We start from the raw sequence: 14,962 nt of genomic DNA, 5'->3' as shown, positions 1-14,962 counted from the left end.
TATAGAGAGGCAAGTAAGATGTTAGTTATTTCTATAAACACAGAAGAATGATCTTTCCAGAAATGAGGACATTTCTCATAGATTCTTCAATTTGTGGGGAATTAGTTGTATTCAGTAAGACTTTAACTTTTCATTCTTACAGTTGTTTGTTAGGAGTCTCAGTCTGAGGCAGGGTGTTTGTGTACTTACAGAGCTGTGGGGTGTCAAGAGTAAAGTGTAGATATAGTCAAAGGAGAGTGTATGTACATGGATCAGAAAGACTTGGTCACGTGTTCTTTGGTTTCTTATTCATTGTAACAACTTGTGGGTAAGGGATCAGAGGTACAGCATGTCTCCACCCAGATTTGGTCCTCTGCCCATGTTCTGGTTCATTGCTTACAGACAGACAGATAAAAGCTGGGGGAAAACATACTATGTTGGAGCTATGAAATAGGGCCTATGTGGAAATGGGGGAGGGGCAGTGCACATATTTAAATGTGTGTAGGGGCAATCAGAGGCCTATGACATCAAATTGACTTCCTCACCTACTTTCTATTTATTAGCAGGGCTCTTAAACTCGGACTATGCCAGTTCCAGCTTGCATAGCAAACTTGCCTCTGGAATTCTCTGACCAAGTGCTAAGATTACATTGGCTGCCATGCCTGCCTAGGTTTTTATATAGGTTGTGGAAATCCAGACTCTGGTCCTCACACTTGTACAGCAAATGCTTTAGCCACTGAGCATCTCCCCAGTTGCCAAAAATACTTCTCTACTTAGCCGTAAGGCAGAGGGTACCATGGCTTGTAAGGGAAGTTCAAATTAAACAAAAAATGATTTTATTGTTAAATTTATTTTTATTATGTTTTATTTATGTGGAGACTCAAGAGGGCGTTTTAGATCCTTTGAGCTAGTGTTGCAGTTTGTGAGACCCTCAACGTGGGTGATGGAACCCAAACTGGGATTCTCTTGAGATGAGCCAGGGCTCTTAACCACCGTCCTGTAGCTGTCAACCCCAATGAAGGAGACCACCTAGGGTCTGAAGTTAATGATAGTCTGGGTTCTGGGGGAGGGGAATACAGTCTCATTCAGACTCACTGGGCTCTGTTCTTGAGGAGGCTGTTAACAGGAAGATGTGGGAGGCAGGGTGGGTGCTTAGCAGCAGACGGAGGTAACACCAGCTGTGTTTTAGAATACCATGTCCTTTTTCTTCCTCCAGTTCCCAATCTCCTTTTTGAAAGAAGACAGCATGAGGAAGTCAGTCAAAGCCTTACTTAACCTTATGTCACCTCACAAGTGTGTCTAGAAAAGCAGCTGCTAATAAATAGTCTCCTGAGGAACTCTTCTGCCTCATCTGCTTTTGATACTTGATAATGTCCTGACTTCCAGAATAGGGCTGTGGAAAAACACAGTATCTTATTCAGTGTTTTGAGTAAACTGTGTGGCACATGTCTACTGATTTATGTTTATTAACCAGTAGACTTTTAGTAGAGCATAGAAGATAGATAAAAAGTATGTATTGGTGAACTTTCTGTTGCTGTGACAAAATAAACACATATATACTTACGTACATACATACATACATCACACACCCCCAAGGAACAACGTGAAAGGGGAAAGATTATTTTGGATTGGAGTTTGAGAGATTTCAGTCCATAGTGAGCTAGTTTCATTGTTTTTACACTGTGTGGCATGATAAAAAAGCATAGCAGTGGGAAGCTTCTTTCTCTTACCATCTGGGGAACAGAGAAGGAAGTGAATAGTAAGGGCAGTGGGGAAGCAGGCAGGGACAAAGATATACCCTCAAAAGCACACCCCATTGATCCCCAGTCTCAGAATAGTTCCTGCTTCTTTATACCCTTGCCCCACTTCAGACCCTAGGTGGTTAAAAGCAAAGTGTCAGGGCGTGCCTTTAAGGGTCTGCTCAAGACCACCATCTGCCCTATGGGCGGGGAGCTAGGTCAAAACCAAGCAGAAAGGAGGAGGCAGCCAGAGAGTCAGAGCAGAAGCCCCAGTCACACTGAAGCTTGGAAAACAACCAAGCCAGGGCCAGCCCTCCTTCTGCACACACAGCTAGGTGACTTCCCTGAGGCCAGTTTACACGAACTCAGCAGTGGGGGCATTTATATGCAGTATAAAATAGAAGTATTTGGGGTCTTTTTATACTATATTGCTTTTAAAATATGATTAGCTCATTGTAATAAAACATTTAATGACTTATAATACATTATACAATATGTAAAACAAAAATGTGGAGTGGGAAAGCTCTTGAAATAGTAGAAAGAACAATACAAAAGGTATATGTGCTATGCTATATTTTTATGTAGCTTTCGTTACATTTTCGTTACATTTTCCTTATGTTTTCTAGTGAATTCAACTTGAAACGTAGAGGATAAACAGCTCTGTGTGTCTATAATACAGTAAAAATTTTAACAGATTTTTAAGTCATAAATCCTACCAAACTGCTTTGTGTGCTTCAACATCACACCACTATAGTAACAGGCAGGCATCAGGAGGATTCGGTTTTACAAATACCTTGTAAATGAGTAAACTTAGGCTTGCTATAATGCCAGAATTTGTTAGTATCTGTTTGAGGACATTATCAAAGACAAAATACATAAAATCTTTTTTATGACTGGCTATTAACAGGACCATTATAAAAGGCATCCATATTGGAAAGGAGTCAAGCTATCTCTAGTCAGATAGGACATAATTTTATAGACAATAAGATAAGTTATAGACAATAAGTTAAGGGATGAATATCCAGATTGGGTGTGGTGGGGCACTTGCCACTAGGGTTACATTTCATTGTTAGAGCATTTGCTTAGTTTGTGGAGGCCCTGGGTTTATTCCCAGTATTACAAAACAAAACGAGAAATGGAGGAGGGAGTTTATAGTAGTTTCAAAGACTAAATATTAGGAATACATTTAGCAGAAGTGTGAAACTTCTGTAAGAAGGCATTAAATGTGTAAAGACCTCAAAACCCGAATGGGAAAATATGTTCATGATGAACAAACTGGTTATCATTAAGATGGCAGTATTCCCCAGACTGATCTTTACATTCACCAGTCATTATCAGAACCCTGGGCACCTTTATGTTGCAGAGAGTGGCATGCTGGTCCTAAAACTGATAAGGGATACGCATAATATGCACAATAGTCCACAATCCTTGGAAGCAACAAACGAAAAGACAGCAACTTTAGAGTGCTTACGTCCCAATTCCAGATTTTCCTACAAGGTCTGATAAGATAGTTTAATCCTGCCTTATGACTACAAGCCTTAAGTCATTGAGAGCCCTTTTGTCTGTGGGTAACAACAATGTGCAAAGAACATTCTTTCAGCTGATGGTCTTGGGGCCCCTGCACCGAACAGAGAATGAAGGTTTGCTCATCAGCAGCACGTGCAGTGAAGTGGAGCACTGCAGAGATTAGATGCCCCTACACAGGGAGCCATGCAGAGTCACAGAGAATTCTGCCTTTTTATGATACTAAAAAAGAAAATGAAGCTTAACTCTTGCCTCCTACCACATTGAAGTTAGCTCACAATGGACCAGACACTTGAATATAAGGGCTATAAATCTAGGGTTAGGCAGTGGTTGCTTAGATGTGAGATAGAAGCATATGAATAAATTTTATATGAATTTTATATGAATAAAAGCATAGGATGTATAAATTAATAAGACCATACCAAAGTAAAACCTTTGGCACTTCAAATAATACTATCATGGAGGTGAAGAGGAAGTCATATTCTGAAAGATATGCAGGCAGTTAGGTTAGGACCTCTTGCACCTCAGCACAGAGAAAGGCCCCAAGTTACATTTGTCAGAGACAATGTGCTGATTCATTCCACAGAAAGGGGCTTAGCATCAGTTGTCATTATAGGGTGTCGACAGTAAAAAACACAGAGTCACAGATGATGGCTAGGTGCTGATGTGGATATATAGCAGCAGCTTTGGAAAACTGTCAAGTAGTTCTTCAGAGATTAAACACAGTTCAAATGTAGTCCAATACGTTTGTCTGTCTGTCTGTCTGATTAATTTATCATCTGCCTGTCTATCTTCTATCTATACCGAAGAGCATTGAAAATCAGTGTCTATGCCAAAACTTGTATTTGAGTGTCCAAAGCAATGTGGCTGCTAGCCAAAGGTGAAAGTAACTTAAATATCTGTGGATGAATAGGTAAACAGAACACACTCCAACCATATAGTTTGTATTAATTTGGTCCTAAACACGAGTAAAACACTGATCCATGTTATTACAGCATGAATGAGCATTGGAGACATGCTAAATGAAAGGCTAAACCCAAAGGGCAGTCATCACATGACTCCATTGTTAGCATCTGGCACAGTCAGGGCTGTGCATGAATGGAAAGTGCTCATAGGCACAGGGTTCCTTTTAGGTTGAGGAAATGTTTAAAGTTAAATGGTGATGTCTGTGGTGTAGCCTTCTTTGTATTAAAAAAACAAAACAAAACAAAACAAAACCTAAATTATGCTAAAAGTAAATATTTGTAGGCCCTGGGTTCTATCCCTGTCTTAGTTAGGGTTTTTACTACTGTGAGCAGACCCCATGACCAAAGCAAGTCTTATAAAGGACAATATGTAATTGGGGCTGGCTTACAGATTCAGAGATTCAGTCCATCATTATCAAGGCAGGAACATGGCAACATCTAGGCAGGCATGATGCAGGCAGAACCAAGAGATCTCCATCTTCACCTGAAGGCTGCTAGTAGAAGACTGGCTTTCAGCCAGCTAGGATGAGGGTCTTAAAGCCCACACCCACAGTGACACCTACTCCAAGAAGACCTACTCCAACAGGGTCACACCTTTTTTTAAAAATTTTTTTTGTTGGGTATTATATTTACATTTTAGATTTTATCTCCTTACCCACTTTCCCCACCACCCAGAAACTGCCTATCCCATCCCCCCTCCTCATTCTTCTATGAGGCTATGCCCCCACCTACCTCCCTGCCCCCACTCCCCTCTCTCCACCCTTACATCCCCCCCAACTCTGTGTTCGTTTTTTATGGGACCAAGAATCTCCTCTGCCACCTATGCCCGAAAAGGCCATCCTCCCCTACATATACAGCTGGAGTCATGGGTCCCTCCCTATGTGCTTCCAGGCTGGTGGTTTAGACCCTGGGGAGCTCTGGTTGGTTGATATTATTGCTCTCCTCATGGGGTCACAAACCCTTTCTGCTCCTTCAGTCTTCTCTCTAAGTTCTCCATTGGGAAACCCTTGATCATATCAGTGGTTAGCTATGAGCATCGTCCTCTGAATGTGTCAGTTTCTGGCAGACCTCTAAGGAGATAGCTATATCATGTTCTTGTCAGCATGCACTTCCAGCCATCCACATCAGTGTCTAGCTTAGGTGACTGTACATGGGATGAATACCCAGGTGGAATGGTCTCCAGATGGCCCCTCCTTCAGTTTCTGTCCCACGTTTTGTTTCCATATTTGCTCCCTTGAATATTTTTGTTACTCCTTCTAAGTAGGACTGAAGCATCCCCACTTGGTCTTCCTTCTTCATGAGCTTCATGTGGTCTGTGAGTTGAGTCTTCGCTATTCCAAGCTTTTGGGCTAACATCCGCTTATCAGTGAGTAAATACCATGTGTGTTCTTTTGTGATTGGGTTAACTCACTCAGGATGATAATTTCTAGTTCCATTTATTTACCTAGGAATTTCTCAAATTCATTATTTCTAATAGCTGAGTAATAAATACTCCATTGTATAAATGTACCACATTTTTTGTATCCATTCCTCTATTGAGGGACATCTGGGTTCTTTCCAGCTTCTGGCTATTGTCAGTAAGACAAAACGGCAACCAACAGATTGGGAAAAGATCTTTACCAATCCTACATTTGATAGAGGGCTAATATCCAAGATATACAAAGAACTCAAGAAATTATACTCCAGACAACCAAATAACCCTATTAAAAAAATGGGTTACAGAGCTAAACAAAGAATTCTCAACAGAGGAAACTCGAATGGCTGAGAAACACCTTAAGAAATGTTCAACATCCTTAGTCATCAGGGAAATGCAAATCAAAACAACCCTGAGATTCCACCTCACACCAGTCAGAATGGCTAAGATCAAAAACTCAGGTGATAGTAGATGCTGGCGAGGATGTGGAGAAAGAGGAACACTCCTCCATAGCTGGTGGGATTGCAAGCTGGTACAACCACTCTGGAAATCAGTCTGGCGGTTCCTCAGAAAACTGGACATAACATTACCTGAGGATCCAGCTATACCACTCCTGGGTATATACCCAGAAAGGTCACACCTTATAATAGTGCCATGCCCTGTGCTGAGCATATACAAACTATCACAGTCCCTAACACCAAAATTAAACAAAAGTTTAATTATGTGAATTATGTCAGTGTTATACCTAACCCAAAGAGATGGTGTGTATGGGTGTTTATAATTCTTTACTTACTTTATTTGTGTGTGTGTGTGTGTGTGTGTGTGTGTGTGTGTGTGTGTGTGTTTGGAGGCAAGCATGCCACAGTACATGTGTGTCAATCAAAGGACAACTTGCAGGAGTTGGTTGTCTCCAGGAATCTCACTCAGGTCTCAGGTTCAACAGCAACCTCCTTTACCCGAAGCCATCTATCTCACTGGTGGTATTTTTGTTTCTGAGACAGTGTGACTACATAGTCCAAGCTGGCCTGATGCTCATGATCCTCCTGCCTCAGTTCCTAAGTACTGAGATTATAGATATGTGCCATGATACTAGGCTTCTGAGATGGTATATTTTATGTGTATCTTGCCAGATTTGTATCTTTCCGGAAAGGAAAAAAGAATCACTTTTAGAACTCAGTATTTGTGGTCAATTTTATTTTGTTTTCTTAAAATAGTCTTGTTATGTTACCCAGGCTGGCCTGGAACTCTTGGGTTTCAAGTCATCCTCCTACCTTAGCCTTTGAATATATGGTATTTGGGACCATAGGCTTTCATGACTATGCCTGGCTTGGCTTGTTGGTTTTCATGAGTAGGAAATGCTCACTTTGAACTCTGATCAGTCTACTGTTCTCTTCCTTCCAATGAATTAGTCATCTTTTAGCCTAAAGATGGAGTCTAGGACCTCTGTACTAGAGCCCCTGCTGCTATGGCCCCAGCCTACAAATCACATTCTTATTAGTACACAGAATTGTTACTGAATTAGATTTAAAATTTCATCAGTAAAAATTTTGGAAATACTTCTTTTTTTTCTATGTTATTTCCTTAAATTATCTATTCTTTGACCTACAAATATTTTTAGACAGATTCCCTACAAAAGAGCATATTTGCTGTGCCTTGTGTTAGCACACTGTTTGTTCTGCACAATTTGCCCTCTCAACTGGCAGATTTCTAGTCAGTGTTTAACTGTGCATTAATGACCATTCCTCCTTGGAAACCTTTGTTTATCTCCCAGACCAAAAATGGAACCTGCCTCTTAAGTATTTCCATAATGATTGTCATCCCAGAATGGTTGGCTCACTTCTTCCTGCTAGACTGTACCATTTCAGCTAGTGGAGATTATGCTGAATTCAGTGTAGGAGCCTAATGCCAAAGGGAAGACACCCTGGTAAGAGGATGGCTTTTTCTCCATGTACAAACAAAGGTCTGCCAGACAGGAAATCTAAAACTGTTGCCAGATGCCAAGTTCAGGCCTCTTCTTCTGTCCACTTAGAAGCTTGAACGTAAAGCTTTTTGGGGTTTGACTCATAAGATAGTATATATGATAAAAATCTTTTGTTCCTTGGGAACTTATTTGTAACATTTTTCTCAGGTTTGTGTGTGTGTCTGTGTGTCTGTGTGTGAGAGAGAGGGAACTGGGGAGGATGGGGGAGGCAAGCAGAGAGAGGTAGAAAGACAGAGACTAAAATAAAATCACAATGTATTAAACTACTATCTTACCATAGCTTTCCATGACAGTGCATTTCAGATCCCTTAGTAGCGTCTCTGTCCAGTGTCTGTATGAATCATGGCTTATTTAGCTGATGCTCTCCTGTTTGACATTGAGGTTGTCTTCCTTTGCTCACCATTACTGACAGTGATACAGTTAACATAGCTTTGCTAAATCTTTTACATTAGTGATTATTTCTGTAGGAATTTCCAGAAGTAAATTTAGTGGACGAAGTACATGCTTACGGTGTTTGACACATAGCCGGGCAGTGGTGGCGCACGCCTTTAATCCCAGCACTTGGGAGGCAGAGGCAGGTAGATTTCTGAGTTTGAGGCCAGCCTGGTCTACAGAGTGAGTTCTAGGACAGCCAGGGCTACACAGAGAAACCCTGTCTTGAAAAACAAAAACAAAAAAAACCAAAGATGTTTGACACATGCTGTCAAATTGTCCTTGTGAGTTTGCAGTTCATACTACTTGAGTGTATGTCACCTCTGTTGAACTGTAATAGATTTCAGGCTCTGGATGCTCAGTAAGAGGAAAGGTAATCTCAGCCCACATAGACGAACTAAGCTCCATCCATTTACAACAGTTTACAAATGATGCTCTTGCTGTTTTCTTTCTTTCCCCCCTTTCATTGTATGTGTATGGATGTTTTCCTTCATGTGTGTCTGTGTACCACTTGCATGCCTAGTGCTTAAAGAGGCCAGAAGAGGGGATTGGATCACCTGGAACTGAAGTTACAAACAGTTGTGAGCTGCTGTGTGGGTGCTGAGAATCAAACCCAGATCCTCCCGAAGAGCAACCAGTTCTCTTAACTGCTGACTCATCTTTCCAGCCCCACTTATTTTGTTTTACTTAAATATAGTATGAACCACAGTAGCTTCGAGCATGTTTGTCATTCTTGAAGAAACTTTGAGTCAACACTGTTAAGGCTCTGGCCCATGTTCTTGTTAGAGTATACATTCTGTCTCCAGAAGATATAGATAAGAAGTATTGGGTCTCAGATGTAGTTCAGCTAAACACAGTCAATAAATGGAAATATTGACCATTCTCATTTGGCCAGCAGAATCGTATCCTTGGAAAATGAGTTATAACATCATTCACCTAAACAATGAGATCTAAAAGCAAGGCCAGCAAATGCCTATTGCAGGTTCTGAGTGTGTGAAACCTACAGGGGTGGTCTGCTCCTACTCATATTCGGCAGCCTAAGAGTCACTTTTATGTTTTGGATCAAAGTAAAAATTGGGTTGGCAGTTTATAATTTGCATTCTGCTCTTTAAAAGATGGATTAATTGTATAGTTGTGGTTCTTTTCCTTCTATAACCCATACCCATCATTTGCTTTTGTCTGTTTCCCAAGACCTGGGCCCTTCTGAGTAGGAACTTCCCTCATTCCGTCTTCATCTGCCCCGTCTGCTCTTTTTCATATCTTATCTTTATACTGTTTAATCACTTTATCAAATGAAGGGCCTTGCAAGCAAAACAGACTAGCACAGTGATAGAAAATTATTTCATGAATTTCTACTTTAGGGAAAGAGCTAGTAATCTTAATATTGCAGTAGTCTATAGCCAATGAATTTGTGTCATGGGTAATGGTCAGATACAAAATTATGCAAGCACTACTGTTGAATCCATAGAGGCATCCTTTAAATGCACATGGAAAATTAACCAAAGCACACTGAGTTTTCTGGTTTTTACTGTGTGGTGGTGTCATGGCTATTGTCTCCCTTCTGCCTTCTTGCTTCTGAAATTGACTTTAGATTTTTATTCTGATATACATAAGCCATGGAAAATATAAAACTGGCAATCCCTACAAAATGTTTTACATCTATTGGGTGTTTTTTAGACAGTAAGGTAGAGGAATAGGAATTTAACCATTTAACTCTTAAGATGTAAGACCTTATCATAACTTGAATATTTTACTGAAAAGTAAAAATTATTGGAGAATTTAGTGTATAGCATAGAATTTATATTAGATTTTTGTTTATGCACAAGCATGAGTTGACTTGTTTACCAGTTAGCATTTCTTACCACTGCAAGGAATCAGGTTACTGAGATGATAAATAATCTGTTTAAACATTCCAAGTGAGTGCTGGGTTCTAAGGTGCTGGTCTTGTGAGTGAATATTTAATAGGAAATGTACAAGTGATGGTTTGTATATGTTTGGCTCAGGGAGTGGCACTATTAGGAGGAATGGGCTTGTTTGGAGTAGATGTGTCATTGTGGGTTTAAGACCCCCCCACCCTAGGTGCCTGGAAGTCAGTCTTGTACTAGCAGCCTTCAGATGAGGGGAACTCTCAGCTCCTTCTGCACCATGCCTGCCTAGATGCTGCCATGCTCCCACCTTGATGGTAATGGATGGAACCTCTGAACCTGTAAGCCAGCCCCAATTAAGTGTTCTCCTTATAAGAGTTGCCTTGGTTATGGTGTCTGTCTGTTCATAGTAGTAAAACCCTAACTAAGACAGTACATGTAAGCTGTTGTGTACAAGGCTCCTTAAACTGGTTTTCTAGTCCTAGTCATCTAGCCTGGTACAATCTCATTGCAGGAAAATGACATCTTGGGCTGGGAGAAAGGAGCTTATAAGAAATGGGGAAGGAGTAAGAAGAAGTGTTCCGATCTAACACTGGAGGAGATGAAAAAGCAGGCTGCTGTCCAGTGTCTGCGCTCTGCTTCTGATGAAGTAAGTTCATGTTTTCTACTGTTTAGGGGGGGTGGAGCACCCGTAGAAGTTTACACATATAACAACTTGACAAAAACTACCTAGAATAAGCCACTCATCTTACCATAGAGAGGCTAACATCTTTACTTTATAAACTCTTTCATATTTGGGATTTATTTGATCGATTGATTGATTGATTGATTGATTGATTTATCTTCTTGAGGCAGAGTTCCTCTATGTATCCCTGCCTGGCCTGGAACTCAGTATGTAGTCCAAGCTGGTCTCAGGCTCACAGAGGTCTGCCTGCCTCTGCTTCCTGAGTGCTGAAATTAAAGGCATGCCCACCATGCATGGCCTTACATTTTGTTTTAAAAAATATATTTGTAGGCTTCTGGTGGTGTATGCCATTAATCCCAGCACTTGGGAAGCAGAGGCAAGTGGATCTCTAAGTTCAAGTCCAGCCTAGTCTACAGAATTTGTTCCAGGACATCCAGGACTACCCAGAGAAACCCTGTCTCAAAAACAAAAAAACAAACAAAACAACAACAAAAACCAAATGAAACCAAATATATGTAAATATTTTTGTCTGTAGTGGTCTAATTAGTGACACACCGCTGTTTCAGACTCAGAGCCCTGCTGCTGAGCCACGGATCCCAACTCTGTTTTTAAATAAGAGCAAACAAATGATTATTTCATTCTGTTGAATTTCATCAAATAATATTGCAACGGCATTGTAACATAGTGGTCACTGTGTAGTAGCTGACTTAGACCTGATTTTTACTGTCCTATCTGGATACTGTGTGTGGTGCCTCTATCATGCGTTTGCTTCTTCTGGATATATTCCTAGAAGTGGGCTAGAACTTCTTATGCCCTGAGTACCATATTTGTTTATAATTCGGATTTGTTTTCTTTTTTTAGAAAATGAGCTTAGTTTATTTTTTTAAAGATCTTTATATAAAAATACATTCTGCTAAACTTGCTTTAGAATGTGATCATCTGTTTAAACAAATACTATCAATTCATATTTTGTCACCTACTCTTAAGATGAAATCTTTCAAATCTTAATACTCAAAATGATTTTGTGATGAGATAGTGCAGTTTTAAATACTCTCACAGTGGAAGGTTGGTTTGAGAGGATTCCAGCCTCCAGACTTCTTCCTGAACCACAGTGTCCTGTGGTCTAATGTACTTGGCAGTTTGCTTCATCTCATGACCTGTGTAATTTACTTATCTGGCTGTATCTGCTGCACATGCCTTCCTTGTTAGTCCTTGTCCCAGTCCCTGTCCTGTCCTGTTAACCCACCTCCTACTGTGTTCTCAGCCAATTCACAGTTGTCTGTAAAAACCCCTCTTTCCTGTAATGGGTATTCCTGGTTGTCAACTTGTTTATATCTAGAATGAACTATAATCCAGAATTGATCTGTGATCCAGATCTTGAGACTGGAAGACACAAGTTTCTGACCTGGATCTTGACATGGAGATCCTGAGGATAGTGGCTATGAAAAGCTTAGGCCCAGGCAAGGTAGTATATGTCTGTAATTCCAGGAGACTAAGGCAAGGAGATTTCTAAGTTCAAGGTCAGCCTACGACAAAACAAGTCCCAGATCCAGGCATGGTGGTACATAACTTTAATCTGGGCCACACCTTCTTCTGGAGACCTACATAAGAACATTGGAAGAAGAAAGATCCCCTCTTCTTTGCCTGCTTGCATTTACTTGCCAGCAGATCTGTTGGAACCTACTTCTTCAGGATTCCAGCTTATACAGAAGACCAGCTGAAACAACAAGGCTCGTGAGATTGAGCAATTACTAGATTCTTAGGCTTCTCATTTACAGCTGACCATTGTTGGGGTAGTTGGACTACAGCCTATAAGTCATCACAATAAATTCCCTCAGTATAGAGAGACATTCCATAAGTTCTGTGACTCTAAAGACCCCTGACTAATACAGTATCCTTCATACTAGCACATTGCCTGGGGTCACAGCCGCTAACCCTAGATTTCCATTGTTAATTTGACTGTGCTCTTTGGAGGTAAGGATGATGTTTCTTTTCTTTTCTTTTCTTTTCTTTTCTTTTCTTTTCTTTCTTTCTTTCTTTCTTTCTTTCTTTCTTTCTTTCTCTCTTTTTTTTCTCTCTTTAAGAACCCCTCCATTTTGGGAATCCTCTTCCCAGCTCTTTTTCTCTTCTCCTTCTTTTGGACTTTTAAAATTATAAACTGTCTGAAGTTGCTGCTCATATACCATATCCTCTGGGGACAGTTCTGTGAACAGTGCTGGTTACTCTCCCCTGAAGTCAGGACACTGCAGAATCCAGTAGCCCTGGCTTTAGGGAGGAAGTGTTTGGGTTCAGGGTTTAGGGGATTAAATTGCATCTTGGTGGCAACCGCATGATGTGGAGCAGATTGTAGGGCCAGGAGAACTTTGAGACTTGGTTTGTTAGCTTTTGGAGGATAAGGAGGCAAAAGTTTGGTCAGGCTAGAAGCCTTCAAAGGGCTGCTCATAGGCACCATGTTCCAAAGGCTCCATAACTTTGTTAAATGTCACTGCAAGCCAGGGGCATGTCCTCACACACATGAGTCCCTGAGGTATCTTCCAGACCATAATATATGGCTCTATCATAGTTACTGTTGCATTACTCAGAGCAAGAACATTCTTCATCTAATTTTTAAAAAAATAAAGTATCTATAGGGATAGGATATAGGAATGTCTCACTGAAGCTATGGGCTGAAAGCGGACCCTGAACTAAGAACTGTGAACAGCAGACAAAGCCTGTGTCCCTAATAACCTAAAGTCTCCCAATGCCTTTTTCCCTACTTGGGGGCCATTATATTCTTGTGATTTCCAGCTCTCCTCTAGCATCCATGTGGTAAGAGTGGCCATCCTAGCCCCAGCTCATCATGACTTCTGGCCTATCCAATGTGTATTTCCATCCCTACTGTGATGCAGTGTGGTGGACAGACAGCAGAGAAAGATGGTGTGATTAGGCAGTTACACATGTGGATTGATAAAGTGACAATAGTGTGAACTCGCTGTCTGGATACTATTCTCACATTATAAGAGATAAGAGAACAACCAGTCCAGGAGCAGAGAACACTCAAAGCTGCAGTGTTGTCTCAGCCAACCCTGTCTGGGGTCTTCTTTTCCTGGGTGCACAGTTGGAACTGATGTATGGATGGTCTAAGAGTCTTTGGCTTTCTTCTGAGAAACTCTGAAGTTTAGAATTTTGTTTATAGTCAGTTTTTTCATTCTTAAAGAGTTATTAGTAATTGTCAGATTTGAGATATTTATTCTCTTACTAATTGTGATGGTCTGTATATGCTCGGCCCAAGGAAAGGCACTATTAGGGGGTGTGGCACTGTTAGAGTAGTTGTGGCCTTGTTGAAGTAGGTGTGTCAGTGGGTGTGAGCTTTAAGACCCTCATCCTAGCTGCCTGGAAGCCTGTCTTCCAGCAGCCTTCCGATGAAAATGTTGAATTCTCAGCAACTCCTGCACCATGCCTGCCTGGACGCTGCCATGGTCCTACCTTGATGGTACTGGACTGAACCTCTGAACCAGCCCTAATTAAATGTTGTCCTTATAAGAGATAAGGACACATTATCTGTCTGTTCACAGTAGTAAAACCCTAACTAAGACACTATTGAATCTTTCAACCTTTCCTATCACTGTTCCCCTCTTCCTGTGTGTGTGTTGTTGTTGTTGTTGTTTTGTTTTGTTTTGTTGAGATAGTATCTTACTATGTAGCTAAGTCTGGTTGTCCTAAAACTCAGAGTCCCACCTGCTTGTCTCCCAAGTGTGGAATTAAAGGTGTGTTCCACTGTGCTAATAGGCTCTTACATATTCTTTGCAGTACCTTTCCTAGCCTATGTGCTGAGCCATTGACTAGATTGAAGTCTTGGACTCTGGTATTTGACAAAATCTGTGAACCTGGCCAGGAGGAAACATAAGCTTTCTCAGTCCAACAGTTTTCATTCACATCAGTGACCTTCCCTAGTCACACTTCATAGATGAAAATGTCTCCTCCAGTCAGGCACGGTGGGTCATATCTGCAATCACAGAATTTGGGATGCTGGGACTGGAAGCTGGTAAGTCTAAGATCAGCCTGGACTATAGAATAAGTCCTGCCTCAAAAATAAATTAATTAGTGAAAAAGCAAGGGTTTTTTTGGTGGTTTTTTTTTTTTTTTTTTTTTAGAAAGTATAGTCATCCTCCTGGTGGCTGGCATCTCAAACATGTGTCACTGTGCTTGGCTGATGGTATTATTTTATCATCACATATGACAGATGTTGGTAACTTCTTTTTTGAGGGGATAGGGAAGGCAGTACTGGACTGGGACCTGGGGCCCACATGCCTAGGCAGGTACTCCACCACTAAGCTGTGTGCTGCCCCAGACTGAACCTCTCCTCCGCATAAGTGCACCACCCCAGCAGTGTGCAGTC

At 41.0% G+C, this 14,962-nt stretch overlaps 1 protein-coding gene across 7 annotated transcripts in view; it reads left to right on the top strand.

Annotated features, from left to right (window-relative positions):
• Kiaa0232 (KIAA0232 ortholog) overlaps positions 1-14,962 on the top strand; it is a 66,195-nt gene that overhangs the window by 24,759 nt on the left and 26,474 nt on the right. For all 7 annotated transcript variants that reach the window (XM_076938392.1, XM_076938395.1, XM_076938393.1 and 4 more), the window contains exon 3: positions 10,414-10,548. In XM_076938392.1, coding sequence (XP_076794507.1) covers positions 10,414-10,548 — 135 coding nt within the window. The remainder of the gene's footprint in view (positions 1-10,413; positions 10,549-14,962) is intronic.

Source organism: Arvicanthis niloticus, chromosome 7 (genome assembly GCF_011762505.2).
Source record: "Arvicanthis niloticus isolate mArvNil1 chromosome 7, mArvNil1.pat.X, whole genome shotgun sequence".
In the NCBI taxonomy this organism is placed as follows: Eukaryota; Metazoa; Chordata; class Mammalia; order Rodentia; family Muridae; genus Arvicanthis; species Arvicanthis niloticus.
This window is presented reverse-complemented; position numbering and strand designations above follow the sequence as displayed.